At 41.5% G+C, this 25,522-nt stretch overlaps 1 protein-coding gene across 3 annotated transcripts in view; it reads left to right on the top strand.

Moving 5' to 3' along the window:
- The first annotated feature begins 6,313 nt into the window (after nucleotides 1-6,313).
- The window catches only part of fcho2 (FCH and mu domain containing endocytic adaptor 2), a 223,789-nt gene continuing 204,580 nt past the window's right edge, over nucleotides 6,314-25,522 (top strand). For all 3 annotated transcript variants that reach the window (XM_063049223.1, XM_063049225.1, XM_063049224.1), the window contains exon 1: nucleotides 6,314-7,296. In XM_063049223.1, coding sequence (XP_062905293.1) covers nucleotides 7,270-7,296 — 27 coding nt within the window. In that variant the 5' untranslated portion in view covers nucleotides 6,314-7,269. The remainder of the gene's footprint in view (nucleotides 7,297-25,522) is intronic.

Below are 25,522 nucleotides of genomic sequence, written 5' to 3' on the forward strand. Positions count from 1 at the left end.
TGGGCTGACCGGAAGTGCACTGAGAACGGTAAGCGTAAAGGAGTTGGGTGCTTACTGTTCTGGTTAACAACAGATGGTGCGATCCGGGTCATATTATGATCGAGGAACGTGTTTGTAGACCGGATATTGAACTTTTTACTGTCGGACTTCAGCCATATTCCACTGAGATACAACACTGGGCGGCACGGAAGGTTGTTCCTGCCTGTGGCCATCGAACTTGCAGCTCCTCCCATGGAGGGTCAGACACCCTGAGCCAATAGACTGGTCCTGGACTTATTTTCCATCTGGCATAGTTTGCATTTTGTTGTTTGATTGTTTGTGGTTTTTGTATTGCTATATTTATGCTCTATTCTTGGTTGGTGCGGCTGTAACGAAACCCAATTTCCCTCGGGATCAATAAAGTATATCTATCTGTCTATCTATCTATCTAAAAACCAACGGAAGGCAACTAAAGAAGTAATTAAGGAAAAGATGGAATACAAAAGTAAGCTCGCCAATAATATTAAAAAGGATACCAAAAGTTTCTTCAGGTACATAAAGTGTAAAAGAGAGGCAAGAATAGATATCAGACCACTGGAAAACAATACTGGAGAGGTACTAATGGGGGACAAGAAAATGGTGGATGAACTGAATTTTTCATAAGTCTTCACTGTGGAAGACACTAGCAATATGGTGGGTGTTCCAGAGTGTCAGGTCAGAAGTGTGTGGAGTTTCCATTATATGGAGAAATTTTTTGGAAATGGAAAGGTCTGAAGATAGATATGTCACCTGCACCAGATGGTGTACCCTGCAGGGTTCTGAAAGAGGTGGCTGAAGAGATTGTGGAGGCACTAGTAATGATCTTGCAAGAATCACTTGATTCTGGAATGGCTCCGGAAGACTGGAAAACTGCAAATGTCACTTCACTCGTCAAGAAGGAAGAGAGGCTGAAGAAAGGAAATTACAGGCCAGTTAGTCTGATGTCAGTTGTTGTGAAGATGTTGGAGTCAATTGTTAAGGATGTAGCTTTGGGCACATGATAAAAAAGGCCATCGTCATCATAGTTTTCTCAAGGTAAATTCTTGCCTGACAAATTTGTTGGAATTCTTTGAAGAAATAGCAAGCAGGAAAGACAAAAGAGAATCAATTGATGTTGTGTACTTGGATTTTCAGAAGGCCTTTGACAAGCTGCCACATATGAGATTGTTTAACAAGCTATGAGCCCATGGTATATGGGAAAGATACTAGCATGGATAAAGCTTTGGCTGATTGGCAGGAGGCAAAGAGTGGGAATAAAGGGAGCCTTTTCTGGCTAGCTGCCTGTGACTAGTGAAGTTCCACAGGATCTGTGCTGGGACTTTTTTTAAAAATACATTGTATGTCAATGATTTGGATGATGGCTTTGTTGCAAAGTTTGCAGACGATACAAAGATAGGTGGAGGGGCAGGTAGATTTGAGGAAATAGAGAGGCTACAGATGGACTTAGATAGATTAGGAAAATTGACAAAGAAGTGGCAGATGGAATACAGTGCTGGGAAGTGTATGGTCATGCACTTCAACAGAAGAAATAAAAAGGTAGACTATTTTCTAAATGGAGAAAAATTTCAGAAATCTGGGGCACAAAGGACCTTGGGAGTCCTTGTGCAGGATTCCCTAAAGGTTAATTTTCAGGTTGAGTCTGCGGTGAGGAAGACAAATACAATGTTAGCATTCATTATAAGAGGACAAGAATATAAAAGCAAGGATGTAATGTTGAGGCTTTATAAAACACAGGTGAGGCCTCACTTGGAGTATTGTGAGCAGTTTTGGGCCCCTTATATTAAGAAAGATGTGCTGAGTTTCAAAGGAGGTTTACAAAAATTATTCCAAGATTGAACGGCTTGTTATATGAAGAACATTTGATGTCTCTCGGCTTGTATTCAATAGAATTCAGAAGAATGAAACGTGACCTAATTGAAACCTATCAAATGGTGAAAGGCCTTGATAGAGTGGATGTGAAAAGGATGTTTCCTGTGGTGGGAGAGTCTGGGCCAGAGGAGACAGCCTCAGAATAGAGGGCCGTCCTTTCAGAATGAAGATGAGGAGGAATTACATTAGCCAGAGAGTAGCAAATCTGTGGAATTCTTTGCCACAGGTAGCTGTGGAGGCCAAGTCTTTATGTATATTTAAGGCAGAGGTTGATAGATTCCTGATTGGTCTGGGCATGAAGGGATACAGGAAGAAGGCAGGAGACTGGGGCTGAGAGGAAAAATGGATCAGCCATGATCAAATGGTGGAGCAGACTCGATGGGCCAAATGGCTTAATCCTTAATCTTATGGTCTTAAGTTCAATAATATTTCCCAGCAAAACCTTTTAAAAATTTTGAGCTTATAATTATAGATGCAGTGTATATGGACACTTGACAAGGCATTTGACAAGGTACCCCATGCAAGGCTTATTGAGAAAGTAGGGAAGCATGGGATCCAAAGGGACATTGCTTTGTGTATCCTTAACTGGCTTGCCCACAGATGGCAAAGAGTGGTTGTAGACGGATCATATTCTGCATGGAGGTTGGTGACCAGTGGTGTGCCTCAGGATCTGTTCTGGGACCCTTCTCTGCGTGATTTTTATAAATGACCTGCATGAGGAAATGGAGGGATGGGTTAGTAAATTTTCTGATGACACAAAGGTTGGGGGTGTTGTGGATGGTGTGGAGGGCTGTCAGAGGTTACAGTAGAACATTGATAGGATGCAAAACTGGGCTGAGAAGTGGCAGATGGAGTTTAACCCAGATAATTGTGAGGTGATTCATTTTGGTACGTCAAATATGATAGCAGAATATAGTATTAATGGTAAGACTCTCGGCAGTATGGAGGATCAGAGGGACCTTGGGGTCGGAGTCCATAGGACACTCAAAATTGCTGCGCAGGTTGACTTTGTGGTTAAGAAAGCAAATGGTGCATTGGCCTTCATCTATCGTGGAATTGAGTTTAGGAGCTGAGAGGTAATGTTGCAGTTATATAAGACCCTGGTCAGACCCCAGTTGGAGTACTGCGCTCATTTCTGGTTGCCTCACTACAGGAAGGATGTGGAAACCATAGAAAGGGTGCAGAGGAGATTTACAAGGATGTTGCCTGGATTGGGGAGCATGCCTTATGAGAATAGGTTTAATGAACTCAGTCTTTTTTCCTTGGGGTGACGGAGGATGAGAAGTGACCTGATAAAGGTGTATAAGATGATGAGAGGCATTGATCATGTGGATAGTCAAAGGCTTTTTCCCAGAGCTGAAATAGTTAGCATGGGAGTGCAGTTTTAAGGTGCTTGGAAGTAGGTACAGAGGAGATGTCAGGGGTAAGTATTTTACGCAGAGCGTAGTGAGTGTGTGGAATGGGCTGCCTGCCACGGTGGTTCAGGCGGTTACGATAGGGTCTTTTAAGAGACTCCTGGACAGGTACATGGAGCTCAGAAAAATAGAGGGCTATGGGTAACCCTAGGTAATTTCTAAAGTAAGTACACGTTCGGCACAGCTTTGTGGGCTGAAGGGCCTGTATTGTACTGTAGGTTTTCTATGTTTCTATAACTGATGCTTTGCTGTAAGTTAATGTGTTGATTAGCTTCCAAGGGATGTAACAGAAATATTTGAGGATTGTGTCAATTTAAATAAGGGATGGTTTCTTATTGAAATCATTACCTTCTCATGGTGTAAAATAATTTTGATTTTGAGTTTAAGATTTGCAAACCTCCCGATTTAAATTTTCAGGAAAAGTTTAACTTTGGTTAGCATGTCAGAGTACTTAGTTAATAAATTTAATTTGAATTTGGAATCTAAGATAGTTATTCAAACAAATAAGATCAAATTTTCACTGGAATAACATTAGTTTATGTAGAATGTCATAATATCATATTTGATCAAATATTCTAACAGTAACCACATTTAAATTAATTGTCTAGCATGCATTTTAAACTAATTAGAAACAAACATGTTATAAGGTGTTATTAACAACAAATAAAAAAATTAAAATAATTGGGCTCAATAAATAGCATGGTTTGGCATACCCTGTATAGATGAAAATATAATTCTTCAGGTTAATGTTTTATCAGAATGGGGGAAAATTAGATTAAACATAATGTTTATTGACATGGGAAAACAAAAGAGAGGCCTTATAGTGGGGAGGGACACCAGAAGAGATGGAAGTGCAAAAGTATGAAAAAGTGGCTGAAAGGGAAGAGGGTGATGAAGGCTGGTGAATGACAAAAGTTAGGGGAGGTGGAATAATCTACTCTATAAGCATTTCTTTCCTCTCGTAAACAGTAGACACATTGGATTGGATAGAAAAGCAGCTGTAGCTCACCTATTTTATTTTTAAAAATTTATTACTGCATCATTTTTCATTTTCCTTGAACATCTGTTAACACTATGTCTGTATTGCTGAAGGTGCTATTTAGGGAAATGGAGTAGCAATTTTCATGTCTTAACGTTTTGCCTCAGATATAAATGGTGATCATGATAGCAGGAGAGTTCCTCTGCTGAAACTTGGTTTAACATCATGTTTTGAAGCTAATGCCTGTAATGATGCAATAGTCAATACTACAGTAGTGCATTGGGCGAGGTTATATAGAGAATTGGATGTAAAGAAGTACATAAAACCATAAGGCAAATAGATAGGCTAACACACATGAAATGTTGGAGGAACTCAACAGGTCAGAATCGATAAGGTAGATGGTTGAAGTCTTTTTTTTCTTAGGCTAGAGGAGCCTAAAACTAGAGGGCTTGCATTTAAAGTGAGAAGGGAAAACTTTAAACAGGACCAGAAGAGAAACTTATTCCACACTACCAGAGGAAGCTGTGGGGGTGTGGGGGTTACAGTTACTGTGTTTACATGTACAAACATTTGTAATTTGGTCAGGTACATGGGTAGGGACAGGCCAAGGAAGATATAGGCCAACTGCAAGAAGAGTAGGACATCTTGGTCAGCAAGGCCTAGCTGGCCCAAAAGCATAAAGAAAAGCTGATACCAATTGACAAAAATAAATGTGAAAGATGTTAGAAAGGAAGTATTCATTTACAAGTATTTTCACGTTATTTATTGATAGCACTAAAAAGTAGGATTAGTACTGTCACGTACCCTGTGACGGGGGTTAAGAAACCAGCAGAAATAGGAACCACTTTGGAGTCTCGTATTGCTATAAACTACTAATATTTATTGGTAACTACGCAATACAGTAATATAAATGTAGATAAATCAAGCGGGTTAGCAATGATTATATATAAAAGTAAGTGTGGAATATAGATGTATGAAAAAACCAAGCTTCTTTAAGTCTAGGGGTAAAAAGATATAGTCTTACGATGTTGAGTAAAGTTCAGTTCAGTTCAGTTCGTGGTATTTAGTTGAATAGTGGTGGAGAGAGAGAGAGAGAGTGAGTTGAGTCTTCAGGTGAGCTGATACTGTCGATCTTCTCGTCGTCCTCCGAAATCCTTTACAAGTCACCGACTGTGACTTTAACCGGGGGACCGGTCTTCTGTGGTGGAGCTATCACCCAGGCGAGGGTGGACACAGAGACAACGCCCCACCAGTCAACCCCTTCTTCACCGATGGAATAGCAATTTGGATCGATCCAACTCAGTGGAAATCCAAAGTTACTTCCAATGCCTTAAAGTGACAGTCCAACTGTTAATCTTCCTCTCTCTCTCTCTTTTCCAAAAGCAACATACCGGTGGTAAATAACTCTGTCTCTCTCTCCTTTCCAAACAAACCATCAATAATAAATGTCTGTTTCCAAACAGTTAATAGGGGTACTCCAGGATCCCCTCACAGTACAATGCTCATATTTTTCCCAATTTTTTTTCCAGAGAATAATGATGGCAATGTAGAAGTGGCTGCTATATGCCCATTTAAAAAATGAGCACTTTGGGCACTGGAATAAAAGCTACTTTCCACTTGAAATGACATACTTACACAGAAATCAGAATTGTATGCCACATCACTCACTGAATATACAAATGGGATAATTAGCTGCAGAACAATTATGAAGTACAAAGTAGTAAGATTGTAACATTATAAAATAACTAAAACAAACCACGGGAGGATTTCAGTGGGCCAAGCAGCATCGGTGAGAAGATGGATGGAAATTAGATTTAAGAGACTGGAAGAGAGGTTAGGGGAAAGGGAACAAAATTGAGGGGTCTTCAGGAGGATTGGAAGGAGAGAAAGGAAACACAGAACTAATGGTGCAGGCCAAGCAGCATCTATAGGATGAGGCGCAGTCGACGTTTCAGGCCGAGACCCTTCGTCCTGACGAAGGGTCTCGGCCTGAAACGTCGACTGCGCCTCTTCCTATAGATGCTGCTTGGCCTGCTGCGTTCACCAGCAACTTTGATGTATGTTGCTTGAATTTCCAGCATCTGCAGAATTCCTGTTGTTTACAGAACTAATGGGTTACCTGATACTGCAAAATTCAATGTTTTAAATTCATTGAGTTGTAGACAATACTAGGTGTAATACATAATAAATTAATCGAGAACTGGTATATCAAACTAATAACTTCATACCTTAGTGTAATGAAACTCAAAATTATAGGGTACCAAAACAATTGTGAAAGCAGGCACCACGAATTAATAGGCAAGCGCCAATGGGAAGAGCTATACATCAAAAGGAAAATCATATTTGCAGGGTGGTTGTTAGCTATCAGACTTCGATTTTCCCAGAGATTTTATATCCTTGCACAATAGATGCATTCTAGATATGACCACAAATAGGTTATAATGAAAATTAAACTGCAGACAATGGAAATGTATACCATTTTAGGATTGACGACAGCTGTGGTATTTATGTGGGTGTGCGTTTATTACGAACGTTACTGTTTTGTTTTGCTGTAATGTACTTGTCACAGCAATACTTGGACTGTTTATCCCAGCCAGCCCAATTCGCCTTGCCGCTGTACGATGTGCTCAGCTGCTCGTCTGGCCCGGCTCTCGCGCGCCGTGCCGCGCCGGCCGGCCGGCCGGGGAGCGAGCGCCGTGCGTGCGCGCCTGCGCCCTGCGCGCGCCGGAGTGACAGGCTGCACTCGGGCGGACCGGCCGGAGAGTGGCAGAGCCGCAGAGTTTGCGCTGGCTGTATATTATTTTGCTGAAAAAATTCCAAATCGCTGAAACGATTCATTTTGTCAAAATATTAAAACGAGAAACCACCCTTCCGTCCCCGTCCCGCTAATCCTTCCTTTCTCGTTCCATCTGTCCCAAATAACGAACGCGCCTGAGGTGGACAGTTGTTCACCATCAGAGGAGCGGCAGCAACGACGACGGCTCCAAGATGTCGCAGTTCGTGGATAATTTCTGGGTACGTCCGTTGATTCTTGTCCCTTTTTATTCGTAGGGAATTCATAATCTCGTCCGTTTATTTTGAATTGTCTTAAGGTGCTCGCTTATTGTTAACATAGGGCTGCCAGACGCTGCCGGTTCAGGTCGTGATCTGAATGTGCCGGGCTCTCTACTTCTGGGAGCTGGCTTTACGCGAACGCGGCGGATCGGGCCTTCCTTTACCGCTGGGCTCAAAGCTTACAGTGCAACCAAACCTTTACAATACTGGTGGGGCGGGGAATGTACGTTCAGCGCATTGATTGGAAGAGCGTCTCTGGAAATTTTATGTTTATATTTCTGATTGGCCAGTATAGACATCTGTCATGAGTATCAGTTCTTCCGTAAATAAGTTAGTGTGGCGAGTATTTGAGAACCTCGGTAGGGGATTTATTAAAGAACCCGACATTAAAAGTAAAACAAATAATCTCTTAAACGATTTAAACATTAGTTTTTAATAATACACCTCCTATTGCTTTATAGTGTTAAATGCAGTGGAGTTTGAGAATGTTGAACTGGTGGATTCTGAGGGATTGTTCCAATGAATATTAGGTGTCTCCCACTTAACAGAGAAATTTCAGGACAGTAGGACACTCTGTATTGATGCCGTAAACTGATGATGTGTGAGGAGATCAGATGTTTTTTTCCTGATGGAATCAAGATGACTGGCATTTTTGTTAGCCAAAATATTTACCTTTTCAGCCGCACCCAAGTGTTGCCTTAAACCTGAACGCACTAAAAGAGAAATGTTACCGTAAATTATGAAGCGTTGGAAAAAAATTAGTAGGTCAGACAGCTACACCTTAAACAGGACTGTTGCCTCAAATCAGAACTCTGATAATACAGATGGTTTTGTAAACGGGGAAATTGAACCAGGATAATCTATGTTGTATTATAAGATACCAAGTTTCCTAAGGAAGAAATTAAGTTATTTTTTCCCTTAATTTAGCGGCAAAACTAAATATTTAGTTCTGTGAAGTGGTATTTTCCTTGTACAGATTAAAGTGTAGTTAATGGGTTACTTATGACATTACCAGTTGAAAATGCCTTCTGGGAACGTCAGTGTGGTCCTCATTTCTGTATTGTGAGTTCTGTTTTAGCATTATAGAAGTGCTGGATTCAGTAGCAGGATGAAAAATGTTTTCAATTTAGCATCGAAATTTTTAACAGGCTTGTTAATCAAAGAGCCTGTTTTCTCTCACTTGGAGTCTAGAACTAGGAAAGTAATGTCAAAATTTTGTGTTTGCCTATTTTGGCATGAGAAGCAATGAAATTTGTTAACTCATAAAATATTGACTCCTTTGCAACTTCCACTGAAAGGGCCATGAGTGCTTGATTGTGGAATACATTCAAAGTTGAGAACTGTAGTATTTTTTCGCTGTAAACAAGTCTGGTGGTATGGGAATCAGATGAGAAAGTGGACTTGGTGGTCAGTCAGATACTTATTGATAAATTTTACAGGCCTAGTTGGTCTTAAGCTTTTTTCCAAACTTTGGAATCCATGGTTGGAAAATGCTGGGATAATTGAATTATTTAAACCATATTCATTAATACCTAAAGTGGGTAAATGTGATTGAAGTGCACATCATTCATGATTTAATTGAATGACCTCCTAAATGTTTAGCCATATACCTTCTTAAGGTTATCCAAAACAGCAAAGAAATTTCTTTATTAACAGCCATCACCTATGGATGTTTTCACTACCAATTTTGAATGTGAAACAGGGCAGGACTTGTTCAGTGTGACCAAATAATTCACTTTCCCTCTGACCTCACATTTCTAAAATTGGTAGTAATATTTTATTTGACCTTAATTCTGGCAAAGTGTATGACTATGAAACATCAGAAATCAACTTAGTTTACAGCAGTGTAACTTCAAGTAATCAGAATCAGGTTTATTATCACCAGCATGTGACGTGAAATTTGTTAACTTAGCAGCAGCAGTTCAATGCAATACGTAATCCAGAAGAGAAAAAAATAAAAATAATAATCAATAAACAAGTAAATCAATTACGTATATTGAATAGGTATTTTCAAAAGTGCAAAAACAGAAATACTATATATTAAAAAAAAGTGAGGCAGTGTCCAAAGGTTCAATGTTCACTTAGGAATCAGATGGCAGCGGGGAAGAAGCTGTTCCTGAATCACTGAGTGTGTGCCTTCAGACTTCTGTACCTCCTACCTGATGGTAACAGTGAGAAAAGGGCATACCCTGGGTGCTGGAGGTCCTTAATAATGGACGGCTGTCTTTCTGAGACACCACTCCCTGAAGGTGTCCTGGGTTCTTTGTAGGCTAGTGCCCAAGATGGAGCTGACTAGATTTACAACGTTCTGCAGCTTCTTTTGGTCCTGTGCAGTAGCTTCCCCCCGCCCCCCTGCCCCCATACCAGACAGTAATGCAGCCTGTCAGAATGCTCTCCATAGTACAACTATAGAAGTTTTTGGGTGTATTTGTTGATATGCCAAATCTCTTTGAATTCCTAATAAAGTATAGCCACTGTCTTGCCTTCTTTATAACTACGTCAATATATTGGGACCAGGTTAGATCGTCAGAGATCTTGACACCCAGGAACCTGAAGCTGCTCACTCTCTCCACTTCCCATCTCTCTCTGAGGATTGGTATGTGTTCCTTCGTCTTACCCTTCCTGAAGTCCACAATCAGCTCTTTCATCTTGACATAATCTGAGAGCCAGGTTGTTGCTGTGGCACCCCTCCACTAGTTGGCATATCTCACTCCTGTACGTGTATCATTATACTTTTGAATGGTACGGCCAGTCTAGCTGCGGAATCAAGTTTACTGATAGTTTATTGCAGTTGCTCACTGTTTTTGATGGTTTACTGTGAGTGATGTTGGGGCAGAAAATGTAACCTTGGACCTTAATAATTCTGAGTAAGTAGGCCACCGTTTGTTTGTTTTAAGGTTAGGGGTAGGAGAGAAAGTTCAATGTTTTGATTACTTAGTAACTGTACGCTATTGCCCCTTAGAGTAGCAATATCCCAACATTTAACTGCAAGTTTCTATCCAAAAGATTGGTGTTTAGGAAAAATTATTTTTCATTGCAGTACCTTAAATCATACTTGAAAAGCAGTTTCAGTTGTATGATGGATACAGTTGTATTCCTGCTAGAATAAGTTTGAAGAGATCATGCTTGGTCACAGGTACAATGGCACAGGCCTTCTGAATTTATGTTGGCAAGGTGATTTACTACATTTTAGGTTTTTTTTAATAACTTCGTTAAAATGCTTTGCCTTTTAACTTTTACCATGTATTAGTGTGCATTTGTAGGAGCTATGTGATGGCTGCTGCGTCTCATAATATTGACTAGCAATTGTCTGAAATATGAATATGATAGTGACAGAAAGTAATAAGACATTACAGTTAAGTATAATTACTCATTTAAGTGTTTTGTACTTATTTGCAAAATCTGCAATATCTTTAATGTAAGAGCATCGGAATTGCTAAGATTTATTTACACGCACATACTGTAGTATACGGAATAAGATAACACAGAGATTGGCAGGTATGATGTTATGGACATCACAGAGTCGTGGCTGAAAGAAGATGGGGAGCTTAACATTCAAGGGTATAAATTGTGTCAAAAAGACGGGTGGGTAGGCAGAGGGGATGGTATGGCTCTGTTGATAAAAATTGAAATCAAATCCTTAGAAAGAAGTGATGTAGGATTAGAAAATGTAGAATCATTGTGGGTAGAGTTACAAAACTGCAAGGGTAAAAAGGCCTTGATGGGATTATATACAGGCCTCCAAATAGTAGCCAGGATGTGGGATACAAATTGCAACAGCGGATAGAAAAAGGCATGTAAAAATAGTAATGTTATGTTAGTCATGGGGGATTTCAATATGCACATAGATTGGGGAAAATCAGGTTGGTGCTGGATACCAAGAGATGGCTTTTTATAGCAGCTTGTGGTAGAGCGCATTAGGAGAGGCAATTCTGGATTGGGTGTTGTGCAACAAATCAGGTGGAATTGAATTGACTTTATTAATTACATCCTTCATATACATGAGTAAAAATCTATGTTATGCCTCTGTCTAAATGTGCAATGTACAATTTATAGTAATTTATAATAAATAGTATGATTTGATTAAGGAGCTTAAGGTAAAGGAACCCTTAGGAGACAGCGTTCATAATATGATAGAATTTACCCTGCAGTTTGAGAGGGAGAAGCTAAGGTCAGCAAAAATAAAAAAACTCTGTTATGTCTCCTCACTTGCCTCGAAAGCTCCCTGGGATGTCAGGTTGCCAGGCCCTGGAATTTATCCAACTTGATATGTCTGGCAGCTTTTAGGTTGTATTCTCTGGAGTTCAGGAGAATGAGGGGGGAATCTTCTAGAAACACCCCAAATGTTAAAAGGTCTGAACAGATTAGATATGACAAAGTTATTTCCCATGGTAGGGTAGTCTAGGACAAGAGGGCACGACTTCAGGATTGAAGGACGTCCATTTAGAACAGAGATGCGGAGAAATTACTTTAGTCAGAGGGTGGTAAATCTGTGGAATTTGTTGTCAAGAGCGGCTGTGAAGGCCAAGTCACTGGGTGCATTTAAGGCAGAGATAGATAGGTTCTTGATTAGCCAGGGCATCAAAGGGTATGGGGAGAAGGCAAGGGAGTGGAGATGACTGGAAGAATTGGATGGTGGAGCAGACTCAATCAGCTCCTATGTCTTATGATGCCCGCTGAAAGAATAGAAGTCTACATTGAATGAATTAGAAGCATACAATTAAGACCACACTTCCAGTGTGCAGCTCTGTGCACAATTGCCATTCTGGTCCCTAATGAGTCATATTCCTTTTTGAGTTATCCTCTTGCCTTTGATGTACTCCTAAAATGCTTTAGGATGATCCACAGTCTTGTTGGCTAATGCAATTTCATACATCATTTTGCATTTCTGATATCTTTTAATAGAGTCATACAGCAAGGAAATGGGCCCTTTGGTTCAACTGGTCCAAACTGACCAAGATTCCCGTTTAAACTAGTCCCATATGCCTGTGTTTGGCCCATATCACTCTAAACCCTTCTTATCCAGCTACCAGTCCATGTCCCTTTTAAATGTTAATGTACCTGTATTTTTCTAATCATGTTATTGTGATGATAGAAGAAAGTAACCAAAAGGGTCTTTAAAAAAGATAGTAATTCCTATGGTCTTACATTATAAAGGTGCTAGAAGTCCAAACTCAAAAAAACCCCCCAAAAATATTGATTTTTTTCAATAGTCTTGCATATCAATGGGAAGAGAAACAGTTAACAGTTCAGGTTAATGATCTGCCATAAGAACTTAAAAGAAATTATAGAACACAGTACATTACAGGACTAGGCCCTTTAACTGAATGTTTGTGCTAACCATGATGTGAAGTTAAATTGTATATCTATCCATAAATGGACTTTGTGCTTATTGCCCTCCTGTTCATGTGTCTATTTGATGTTGCCTTCATATCCACTTCCCCCACATTCCAATTACCTATTACTTTCTTTATATCTCTCACCTTAGAAGTATACCCTCTGCCCTATGTCTCATAATTTTATTCACTTTACACCGCACGCTGTCGAAGCAGCGCTGCCAGGATAATCAAGGACACGACCCACCCAGCCAACACACTTTTTGTCCCTCTTCCCTCTGGGAGAAGGCTCAGGAGCTTGAAGACTCGTACGGCCAGATTTGGGACCAGCTTCTCTCCAACTGTGATAAGACTGCTGAAGGGATCCTGACCCGGATCTGGGGCATACCCTCCAAATATCCAGACCTGCCTCTCGGTTTTTTTGCACTACCTTACTTTCCCTTTTCTATTTTCTATTTATGATTTATAATTTAAATTTTTGCTATTTACTATCGATTTGTACTCCAGGGAGCGCGAAGCGCACAATCAAATATCGCTTGTGATGATTGTACGCTCTAGTATCAATCGTTTGGTGACAATAAAGTAAATTAAATTAAAGTAAAGTAAATTAACTTTTGTAATGTCCTGCTATAACCTCTGACAGCCCTCCACACTATCCACAACACCCCAACCTTTGTGTCATCAGCAGATTTACTGACCTATCGCTCCACTTCCTCGTCCAGGTCATTTATAAAAATCACAAAGAGAAGGGTCCTAGAACAGATCCCTGAGGCACACCACTGGTCACTGACCTCCATGCAGAATATGACCCATCTACAACCACTCTTTGCCTTCTGTAGGCAAGCCAATTCTGGATCTACAAAGCAAGGTCACCTTGGATCGCATGCCTCCTTACTTTCTCAATAGGCCTTGCATGGGGTACCTTATCAAATGCCTTGCTGAAATCCATATAGACTATATCTACTGCTCTATCTTCAACAATGTGTTTAGTCACATCCTCAAAAATTTCAATCAGGCTCGTGAGGCGTGACCTGCCTTTGACAAAACTATGCTGACTACTCCTAATCATATTAGGCCTCTAAATGTTCATAAATCGTGCCTCTCAGGATCTTCTCCATCAACTTATCAACCACTGAAGTAAGACTCACTGGTCTACAATTTCCTGGGCTATCTCTACTCCCTTTCTTGAATAAGGGAACAACAGCTGCAACCCTCCAATACTCTGGAACCTCTCCTGTCCCCATTGATGATGCAAAGATCATTGCCAGAGGATCAGCAATCTCCTCCCTTGCTTCCCACAGTAGCCTGGGGTATATCTGATCTGGTCCCAGTGACTTATCCAACATGATGCTTTCCAAAAGCTCCAGCACATCCTCTTTCCTAATTTCTATATGCTCAAGCTGTTCAGTCTGCTGCAAGTCATCCCTACAATCACCAAGATCCTTTTCCATAGTGAATACTGAAGCAAAGTATTCATTAAGTACCTCTGCTATCTCCTTTGGTTCCATACACACTTTTCTACTGTCACACTTGATTGGTCTTATTCTTTCATGTCTTATCCTCTTGCTCTTCACATACTTGTAGAATGCCTTGGGGATTTTCCTTAGTCCTGCTTGCCAAGGGCTTCTTAAATGTGGGCTCACTTTTAACATTTAAGAAAAACTTGGACAGGTACATGGATGAGAGGTGTATGTAGGGATATGGTCCAGGTGCAGGTCAGTGGGACTAGGCAGAAAAATGGTTCGGCACAGCCAAGAAGGGCCAAAAGGCCTGTTTCTGTGCTGTAATGTTCTATGGTTCTATGGTTCATGGCCCCTTCTGGCTCTCCTAATTTCATTCTTAAGCTCCTTCCTACTAGCCTTATAATTTTCTAGATCTCTATCATTACCTAGTTGTTTGAATCTTTCATAAGCTTTTCTTCTTGACTAGATTTTCAACAGCCTTTGTACACCATGGTTCTTGTACCCTACCATCCATTTCCTCTCTCATTGGAATGTACCTATGCAGAACGTCACTCAAATATCTACTGAACATTTGCCACATTTCTGCTGTACATTTCCCTGAGAATATCTGTTCCCAATTTATGCTTCCAAGTTCCTGCCTGATAGCTTCATATTTCCCCTTACTCCAATTAAATACTTTCCTGACTTGCCTGTTCCTATCCCTCTCCAATGCTATGGTAAAGGAGATAGAATATGATCACTATCTCCAAAATGCTGTTTCACTAAGAGACCTGACACCTGACCAGGTTCATTTCCCGATATCAGATCAAGTACAGCCTGTCCTCTTGTAGGCTTATCTATATGTTGTGTCAGGAAACACACCTAACAAACTCCACCCCATCTAAACCCCTTGCTCTAGGAAGATGCCAATTAATAGTTGGGAAATTAAAATCTCCCACCACGATGACCCTGTTATTTTTACACCTTTCCAGAATCTGTCTCCCTGCCTGCTCCTCCATGTCCCTGTTACTATTGGGTGGTCTATAAAAAAAGACCCAGTAGAATATTGGCCCCTTCCTGTTCCTAACTTCCACCCACAGAGACTTAATATGACAATCCCTCCATGACTTCCTCCTTTTCTGCAGCTGTGACATTGTCTCTGATCAATGGTGAAACACCCCCACCTCTTTTGCCTCTCTCTCTGTCCTTTCTGAAACATCTAAAGCTTGGCACTCTAAGTAACCATTCTTGCCCTTGAGCCATCCAAGTCTCTGTAATGGCCTCAACATCATAGCTCCAAGTACTGATCCAAGCTCTAAGCTCATCTGCTTTGTTTATGATGATGCTTGCATTAAAATAGACACAAATCAAACCATCAGTCTGAGCGTATCCCTTCTCTATCACCTGCCTATTCTCCCTCTCACACTGCCTACAAGCTTTCTCGATTTGTGAGCCGACCGCTCCTTCCTCGGTCTCTTTAATTCGGTTTCCACCCCCCCCCCCGGCAATTCTATTTTAAACTCTCCCCGATAGCCTTAGCCAGGATAGTGATCCCCCTCAGATTCAAGTGCAACCCGTCCTTTTTGTACAGGTCACTCCTGCTCCAAAAGAGGTCCCAATGATCCAGAAATTGAATCCCTGCCCCCTGTTCCAATCCCTCAGCCACGCATTTATCCTCCACACAGTATTCCTATATACACTGTCGCATGTCGCAGGCAATAATCTCGAGATTATTACCTTTGAGGTCCTGCTTCTCAACTTCCTTGTTAACTCCCTGTAGTCTGTTTTCAGGACCTCCTCCCTTTTCCTACCCATGTCATTGGTACCAATATGTACCACAACCTCTAGCTGTTCATCTTCCCACTTCAAGATATTGTGGACACAGTCAGAGACATCCTGGACTCCAGCACCTGGTAGGCAAACTACCATCCGTGTTTCTTTCCTGCATCCACAGAATCGCCTGTCTGACCCCCTAATTATAGAGTCCCCTATCACTGCTGCCATCCTCTTCCTTTCCCTACCCTTCTGAGCCACAGGGCCAGACACTGTGCCAGAGGCACAGCCACTGTTGCTTTCCCCAGGTAGGTCTCCCCACCCCCCCCACCCCCCAACAGTACTCAAACAGGAGTAAACAACAGGAATTCTGCAGATGCTGGAAATTCAAGCAACATACATCAAAGTTGCTGGTGAACGCAGCAGGCCAAGCAGCATCTATAGGAAGAGGCGCAGTTGACGTTTCAGGCCGAGACCCTTCGTCAGGACTAACTGAAGGAAGAATGAGTAAGGGATTTGAAAGCTGGAGGGGGAGGGGGAGATGCAAAATGATAGGAGAAGACAGGAGGGGGCGGGATAGAGCCAAGAACTGGACAGGTGATAGGCAAAAGGGGATACGAGAGGATCATGGGACAGGAGGTCCGGGAAGAAAGACAAGGGGGGGGGTTGACCCAGAGGATGGGCAAGAGGTATATTCAGAGGGACAGAGGGAGAAAAAGGAGAGTGAGAGAAAGAATGTGTGCATAAAAATGAGTAACAGATGGGGTACGAGGGGGAGGTGGGGCCTAGCGGAAGTTAGAGAAGTCGATGTTCATGCCATCAGGTTGGAGGCTACCCAGACGGAATATAAGGTGTTGTTCCTCCAACCTGAGTGTGGCTTCATCTTTACAGTAGAGGAGGCCGTGGATGGACATGTCAGAATGGGAATGGGATGTGGAATTAAAATGTGTGGCCACTGGGAGATCCTGCTTTCTCTGGCGGACAGAGCATAGATGTTCAGCAAAGCGGTCTCCCAGTCTGCGTTGGGTCTCACCAATATATAAAAGGCCACATCGGGAGCACCAGACGCAGTATATCACCCCAGTCGACTCACAGGTGAAGTGATGCCTCACCTGGAAGGACTGTTTGGGGCCCTGAATGGTGGTAAGGGAGGAAGTGTAAGGGCATGTGTAGCACTTGTTCTGCTTACACGGGTAAGTGCCAGGAGGGAGATCAGTGGGGAGGGATGGGGGGGACGAATGGACAAGGGAGTTGTGTAGGGAGCGATCCCTGCAGAATGCAGAGAGAGTGGGGGAGGGAAAGATGTGCTTAGTGGTGGGATCCCGTTGGAGGTGGCGGAAGTTACGGAGAATAATATGTTGGACCCGGAGGCTAGTGGGGTGGTAGGTGAAATAGGAGTACTTATTATTAAGGGGGACAGTCATAGGTGTACTGTCTAGTATCTGACTCTTGCCCTTCCCTCTCCTGACTGTTACCCACATATCTGTCTCCTGAGGCCCCGGTGTGACTACTTGCCTATAGCTCTTCGCTATCACCTCCTCACTTTCTCTGACTAGACAAACATCATTGAGCTGCATCTCCAGTTCCCTAACCCGGTCTCTAAGGAGCTGCATTCAACATCAGTAAGACAAAAGAGCTGATTGCAGACTTCTGGAAGGGTAAGACGAAGGAGCACATACCAATCCTCAGAGAGGGATCAGAAGTGGAGAGAGTGAGCAGCTTCAGGTTCCTGGGTGTCAAGATCTCTGACGATCTAACCTGGTCCCAACAAATCAATGTAGTTATAAAGAAGGCAAGACAGTGGCTACTTTATTAGGAGTTCAAAGAGATTTGGCATATCAACAAATACACTCAAAAACTTCTATAGTTGTACTGTGGAGAGCATTCTGACAGGCTGCATTACTGTCTGGTATGGGGAAGGGGGGAGTTACTGCACAGGACCAAAAGAAGCTGCAGAAGGTTGTAAATCTAGTCCGCTTCATCTTGGGTACTAGCCTACAAAGTACCCAGGACATCTTCAGGGAGCAGTGTCTCAGAAAGGCAGCGTCCATAATTAAGGACCTCCAGCACCCAGGGCATGCCCTTTTCTCACTGTTATCATCAGGTAGGAGGTACAGAAGCCTGAAGGCACACACTCAGTGATTCAGGAACAGCTTCTTCGCCTCTGCCATTGGATTCCTAAATGGACGTTGAATCTTTAGCCACTACCTCACTATTTTTAATATACAGTATTTCTGGTTTTGCACTTTTTAAAATCTGTTCAATATTCGTAATTGATTTACTTGTTTATATATTAGTTTTATTTTATTTATTATTTTTTTCTGTCTGCTGTATTATGTATTGCATTGAACTGCTGCTGCTAACTTAACAAATTTCACGTCACATGCCTGTGATTATAAACCTGATTCTGATTCTGATACTACAATTCTAACTTTTACTTTTGGGAGTATCTTGAATCTTGGAAATAGAATGCAATAAAGTTGGACTTCACCTAAACGCTAAAAAGACAGAGTACATGGCGTTTAACTGCGACGAAGGTACTCTCAAGACCGTAGAGAATGACACTATTAAGAAAGTCTTTGACTGCAAGTACCTCGGGTCAAGAATGATGAGTTCGGAGAAGGACATAAAGATACGGAAGGCGCTGGTGTGGAGGGCTCTGAATGACATGAAGGAAATCTGGAAGTTGAACCTGACCAGAGGGCTTAAAAAGAGGATTTTCATAGCAGTCATAGAGTCCATTGTCACGTATGGATGCGAGATGTGGACACTCACTAAGATGATGTGAAAGTCTCTAGATGTTTGCTATACACGAATGCTCCGGATGGCTCTTGATGTGAGTTGGCAACAGTACATGACGAACGTTGAGCTCTATAACAACCTACCGATGTTCTCCACTAAAATCGAGGCGAGAAGACTGCAACTAGCGGGGCACTGTCTACGCCACCCCGAGCTACCTGCCAGCCTAGTCATCATATGGGAGCCCAAGCACGGGAGGATGAACCCTGGGTGCCCTCCCAAGACTATGGTCAACACGCTCCTAGAAGACAGCGGCGCGGCTAATGTAGATGAACTGAACATACTGATGAGGATGAGGGAGAAGTGGAGAGTCCGTCATCGTGCCCGATACCTACCGCCTAGGCCTGAGTCGACGTAGTAGTAGTAGTAGTGAGTCTTGGATGGTGGGAAGAAAAGATTAATTTTTGCACCTTGCTTACTGATGAGGAAAGATGTTTGACACTGTCATGGCAGATCTGTGGGAATACTGGAGGATGTTCTGTTGAATGTGTAGGCTGGTGAGAATGTGAAAGTATGAAAGATTTTGTAGATATGGGAGGGAGGGATTGAAGAGAGAGCAAGTTCACAATGAATGGAATAGCCACTGTTGATGATCCTGTCACTAACAGGATAACGGAATCTTTAGGTAAGGGCAATGGTATAAAGGTTAGAAGTACTGAGGTGGATATCACCATTATATTTGGAAAATAGAATAGAATCTTGATAGAGAGTTGTTGATGTTTAGGTAGGGAAAGAAGTCATTCAACTTATAAAAGAAATTGAACATCAGGTTTCCCAAAAAATGGACATGTGCGGATGGGTGTGAGTGAGAGGAGATGCGATGAAAGGGGAAAGTGTGTCAGTGATAGAAGTGGATGAAAGGTTCAGGATGAGTACATTACACCAGGAAAAAGTAGTGAAAAAAGGGCCTGAGTAGCACTGGAACAATGAAAATACAACATAATCTACAAAAAGGCAAGGACACAGAGCAACACATTTTATTGTTGGCTTTGCTAGGAATGTCATGAACATTGAACTTAACCTATTACCCCTGCATTCCTTTCCCATTTCCACCAGCCCACCTGTGTTTTCTCTCTGTTAAACTATTTCATTCCCTCCTATCCCCTTCTCCACCTCCCAATTGCTAGACTCATCATCCTCAGCTGGTTCCCTCTGTCCATCACACATATACCTTTTTCTTAACTGTCTTCCTCATTGGCTCACTAAGTACTAACCCAGCTGGTTCCTTCATCCTCCCCTTATCTGGTTCTACCTATTATTTACCAGCCTCTAACTCTACCTTTCCCCTCCTCTCCACACCTGGCTTTGTCTGTTCATCAGGAGCCAAATACAGAACCATTTTTAGTCATAACATTGCAACTACAATTATCTAGTACAGTGACCTAGCTGCAGTACTCAACGTTAACAGTGAACTTGAAGTAAAGCTGACATGACTAATGTCAAGTATTCAAACTGCAAATAGTTATAGAAATATAATTTTACTTTACGATCTATATAATGGCACACTAATTGTTTGTCATTTCTAAACCTGAGGGATGAACAATGCACCTCTTATTGTTGACATATTAATAAATGCTTTTACATTATATAAGAACTAAGTTTATATATTTTTCTAGCTGGTATTATTTTAATTTTTTTCCTTTTTTGTTCTCTGTCACTTCTGTTAGTTTTTTATAATATGAGATGGAAGTAAACTTTAAACAATTTAATGTTCCCAGGAAATAGAGAGACACAATTGAAACTTTTGTTCAGCATATCCTGTTTGTATCATGATGGAAATCGAAGTTTCTAATTAACCATAATAAGAATAGTTTGCTGTGTCGGCAGTTCCACACTCTCAGTATAGATAGCAATAACAATTTTCTAGGTTGTGCCAACAGAGAATGTTTATTTGGCATGGTGCAGTTTCCTTTAACTAAAATTATGAAAGCATGCATTCAGAATTAATATTCCATAAAGCCAACCCACTGTCTACCTGACCCATATTATAATGTTTTGGAGTCTATTTGAAAGATTGGCATCCTCTAAACTGGTTCCAAAAATAGAAGTATGAACTTTACAATAAAGTGTTATAGGAGAAAAAACTGGAAAGCAAAAAAACTGCAGTGCTGGAAATATAAAATGAAAACAGAAATTGCTGAAAGTGAAAATGAGGCATTGTTTCAGCTTGCTCTTACCCACAATTTATTTCTTCCTGCCTTGACTCCTTTTCACATTGAACAACTCCTCCTTCAATATGACTCACTTTCTCCAGATCAAATGTGTTTCCATAGGAACCTGCACGGCCCAAGTCTTTGTTTCAAGCCTATGTTTTTTTCACTATATCAAAGGTTCAAAGGTTAACTTATTATCAAAGTATACAACTCTGAAATTCTTCCTCTTCAGATTGCCCCGAAACCAAGAAAGAAAAGAACGGCAGCATGATCATCAACCCTAAATCCCACCTCCCTGCACAGAAAAATGAAAAGAGAAAGATTGGGCAAAAAACAGAATATAAAAATCTGTAAGATGGGAAGAAAGTCTATAGTCCAAGTCCATATTCAAAATGCAGAAAACCTGTGTAACGTTCTCCGGGCACAGCTGAAGGCCTTTTCCTCTCCGGCAGCAGAGTGATCCCACCAGCGAGCAAAAGGCAGCCCCTCTCTGTCAGCAGAGTGATTTCCCCCAGCGATCAAAAGGCAGTCTCCCCTCTCCGGCAGCAGATCGATCCCACCAGCGATCTAAAAGCAGGCAGCCGGGTCTCACCTTCTGTATTTGCTTTGACATTTCAGTCTTCCTCTTCAATTCAATTAGCGAACAATGGAAGTTTTAATCAGCAAAATGGAATTGAGCGTCAGCTCACTCTGTCCCACAGCCTTCTCCCTGCGAGGTTCGCGCACGCTTTCTTTGATTCTATTGGTGTAACTCTGTATTATATACATATAGAACTTAGACATTTCTCTACTTTTGCTGCCAGTACCTACTTGGTTCTTGCTTTTACGTGGTTCATCCCTTCTTTTCTGCATCTCTGCCCTCAGTTCAGCAGATAGGTTACTTAGAAAAATCCATTGCAAATTCAACAAAGCTTGCAGATTTTTTGACGATACCTCCATCCACCCTGCCTGTAGCCCAGTCATATCTGTTCCAATGACAAGACTTGCTACACATGTACCTTTGACATGTTTTGATGAGGTGTCTTGGCCTGAAATGTCAATTGTTTATTTATTTTTATAGATGCTGCCTGACCTGCTGAGTTCTTCCATCATTTTGTGTGTGTTACTTTGAAATGTCAATTCACTTCTTGAATGATGGCTTCCCCTCTGCTGTTGTTGATGGAACCGCTAACAACTACTTTTCCCCACCTCTGCTCTTTGCCCCAGTCCTTGTAAGCAGAGCAAGGATGGAGATCCCCGATGCTCATTTTCAACCAACCAGCCTTCTTATTCAACAGGTCATCATTTGAAATGAAATGGCATCATTGGACATCTTTTACTTCTCCTCTTCTGCAGCATTCTGAAGTGGCTGTTCTCTTTGTGACTCCCTGGTCTGCTCTTCTTTACCCATACCTACTCTCCTTTCAGGCATTTTCCCATGCAGCCAAGGAATATGTAACACCTGACCTTTCTCCTCTTGCTCTTGAACTATTCAGGGACCAAAAGTGTGGGATTGAGTGCTGAGAGGTAATGTTACAGCTATATGAGACCTTAGTAAGACCCCACTTGGAGTACTGTGCTCAGTTCTGGTCACTTCACTACAGAAAGGATGTGGATACTATAGAAAGGGTCCAGAGGAGATTTACATGGATGTTGTCTGGATTGGAGAGCATGCCTAATGAGAATAGGTTGAGTGAACTTGGCCTTTTCTTCTTGGAGCAACGGAGGATGAGAGGTGACCTGATAAAGGTGTATAAGATGATGAGAAGCGTTGATTGTGTGAATAGCCAGAGGCTTTTTCCCAGGGCTGAAATAACTAACCTGAGGGGGCATAGTTTTAAGATGCTTGGAAGTAGGTACAAGGGGGTTATCAGAGGTAAGTTTTTCCCACAGAAGGTTGAGGGTGCTTGAAATGCACTACCAGTAATGGTGGTAGAGACGGATACAATAGGGTGTTTTAAGAGACTTCTAGATAGGTACATGGAGTTTAGAAAAATTAGAGGACTATGTGGTAGGGAAATTCTAGTCAGAACATTGGCAGAATATTGTGGGCTGCAGGGCCTGAAATGTGCTGTAGGTTTCTATGTTTAAAAGCAAATCACTGCTTCCAATTAAAGCGGTTGATTTGCTTGCACTTCTTGCAATCTGGTGTATTGCATTCGGTACTCACAATACTTCTCTGCATTGGAACAGATGCATTCATTTTCCAGCGACAACCCTCGGCTTCCTGTTGCATCTTTATTTCTCAATCCCACTTCCATATTTGTCTGCAGTCTGCTGTATTGTTATAACAAGAACCAATGTAATCTTGAGGAAAAGCATCCAATCTTCCATCTAGGCACAATTGCAGCCCCAGGACTTGATACTGAATTCAACAACTTTGAATTCACTTCCTTTGAATCGGAACTAGCAAGTGCTGTTATTTATGATTTGTTGGTTCAGTTTTTCTTTTCCACCAACGCAAGTTTTATATTAATTATATTTTGTCTTATTAACTGCCCTAATTTCACTGCTTTTGCCCCTCAGTTCGTTTTCTCTCTCTAACTGCCATCAAACCTAACAACCAGGTAACTTCAACCCTGGCTTCACCCTATCAGAGATATTCCCTTTAATCTATCTAACCCTCACCTATCCTCACCATAGCTTAAGACTAACTTGGTTTTTCCCTTTCTCTGTTCTGAAAAAGGGACTTCAACTTGAAATATTAACTCTGTTTTTCTTTCTATAAATGCTGTAATATCCACTGACTCTTTCCAGGATTTCTATTTCTAATTTAATTGCTGGACGTGCTTAGCAAATGAGGCAGAACATATGGAGGGAAAAATAAAATTAATGTTTCAAATTGACACCCTTTCAACTGGGAAAACTGAGGAAACAGCATGTTTAAAGTTGTAGGGCAGTGGGGTGTGGGGTTGGTTGGAGAAAATAAAGAGAATGTCTGTGGTGGGTGGAAGCCAGTAGGACCCAGATGATATAAATATTGTTCATGTTATATAGTAGAGGGTGAAAGCTTATTAATCACAGTTAATCCATCTGGAGGAGGTTTTGCTAGAGAGGTGAATGTGAATAGAAAAGAGAAAGTAATAGTGCTGGAACTAAAATAGAAATTAGCAACTGCAGGAACTCTGAAAGAAAAGAGAACATTGTAAATAGCTTGCAAGTGAGGTTGGATCAGTGGAAAAAGAAAATATTTCAATGTTACAGGTTGATGAACTTGCATCTGAGACAAACTGAAAACTATTAGAAGTTGATAAAGGAAGGAGTAGCAATATCATTTAAATACCTTTCAAATTTCATCAAGATCACATGTCATTACTGACATAGGTACCATTATACTTCTACGTGTATTCAGCATCTTGCCTGACATCAAGGTAGGAGCAACAGAAGGATTGAAATATATAACCTTGATAATGCTGCTTTATCAACCTTGTAAGGGCATCAAAGAGTACAGAGAGAAAGCAGAAGAATGGGGTTGAGAGGGATATAAATCAGCCATGATGGAATGGCAGAACAAACTTGATGGCCAAATGGCCTAATTCTGCTTCTATGTCTGATGGTCCAATATTAGCCCAAAAGTTTGGCTTTCCTTCATTTTCAAAATTCAGAGATGTGAAAGGTAGTACTTCTTTTAATTTTGACACGTAGTTTTTCCATGGATGCATGCAGTTTTAATCATCATGTTATGTTAAACTTCCATTGATTAAGTATATGATTTGGTCTTGACATTGAATGATCTTGTTGCTCCATTCAGCTGGTTCTTGCAATCTTTATCTGATTTCCTGTTCTGATAGATTGTTTCTTATACTATCTCATACTGATATTGCACATCCAATCTAAGTATGTGGTCATTACAGTTCAAAATGGCTTTAATCTATGCTTTTCCTCTGATTTATATTTGTGCTGTTTAGGACCCTGCCACTCAGATTTTGTTTGAACTGGGTAAAGTCAAATCAAGTTTAATTATCATTCAAACCATACATAGATTTAACTGAATGATTCAGCGTTCCTCTGGGGCCAAGGTGCAAAACATTCAAAATAGCAAGCAACCATTCAAAAATAGTGAGTAATATAATTCAATATATTGAGCAAAAAAGCATATTCACTTAAAAAAAATGTATATAGTCGAAAACCCTGAGCAACAATGTCCAGCGATCGATGGTATTGCCTCCCGGCAGTGTATAAATGTACGCAATCTAGCCTGTCATTCCACTGCTTGAACATGGGAGGGCAGCACTGCTGGGTGAGGTCAGGCCCCAGCTGAGGTCAACCATGCTGTAGTGCTTCCACGTTTCTCACTTGGTCTGCGGTAGCAGGCGAGCCCGAGGCTTGAGGTCTAGTTCTCGCTACAACCGAGGCTGCACAGCTCATCTGTCATCTGTCTCCCCACCAGACAAGGGTAACAGGCCTGCGGCAAGTTACATTATCACAGTCCAACAGAGTCTTGCAGTCGTAAGTGAAATGTCTGACACAATCTCCCATAGTTAGTCTACAACAACTCCGATTATTCTGAGCAGGCAGCAACGTGGCCTGTAGCCAGGTCAGCTCCTCTATACCCAAACCGGCTCCTCCGATATCCCAACCAGCTTCTCTGACATCTTAGTCGGCCCCTTTGACACCTTGACTGGCTCCTCTTCCGACACCAGTCCAGCTACTCTCCAATCAACGAGCAGTTCACTGATGGAGTATCCCTGCAGTACCCGATGTT

The sequence above is a fragment of the Mobula hypostoma genome, chromosome 5 (assembly GCF_963921235.1).
Source record: "Mobula hypostoma chromosome 5, sMobHyp1.1, whole genome shotgun sequence".
Taxonomy (NCBI): Eukaryota; Metazoa; Chordata; class Chondrichthyes; order Myliobatiformes; family Myliobatidae; genus Mobula; species Mobula hypostoma.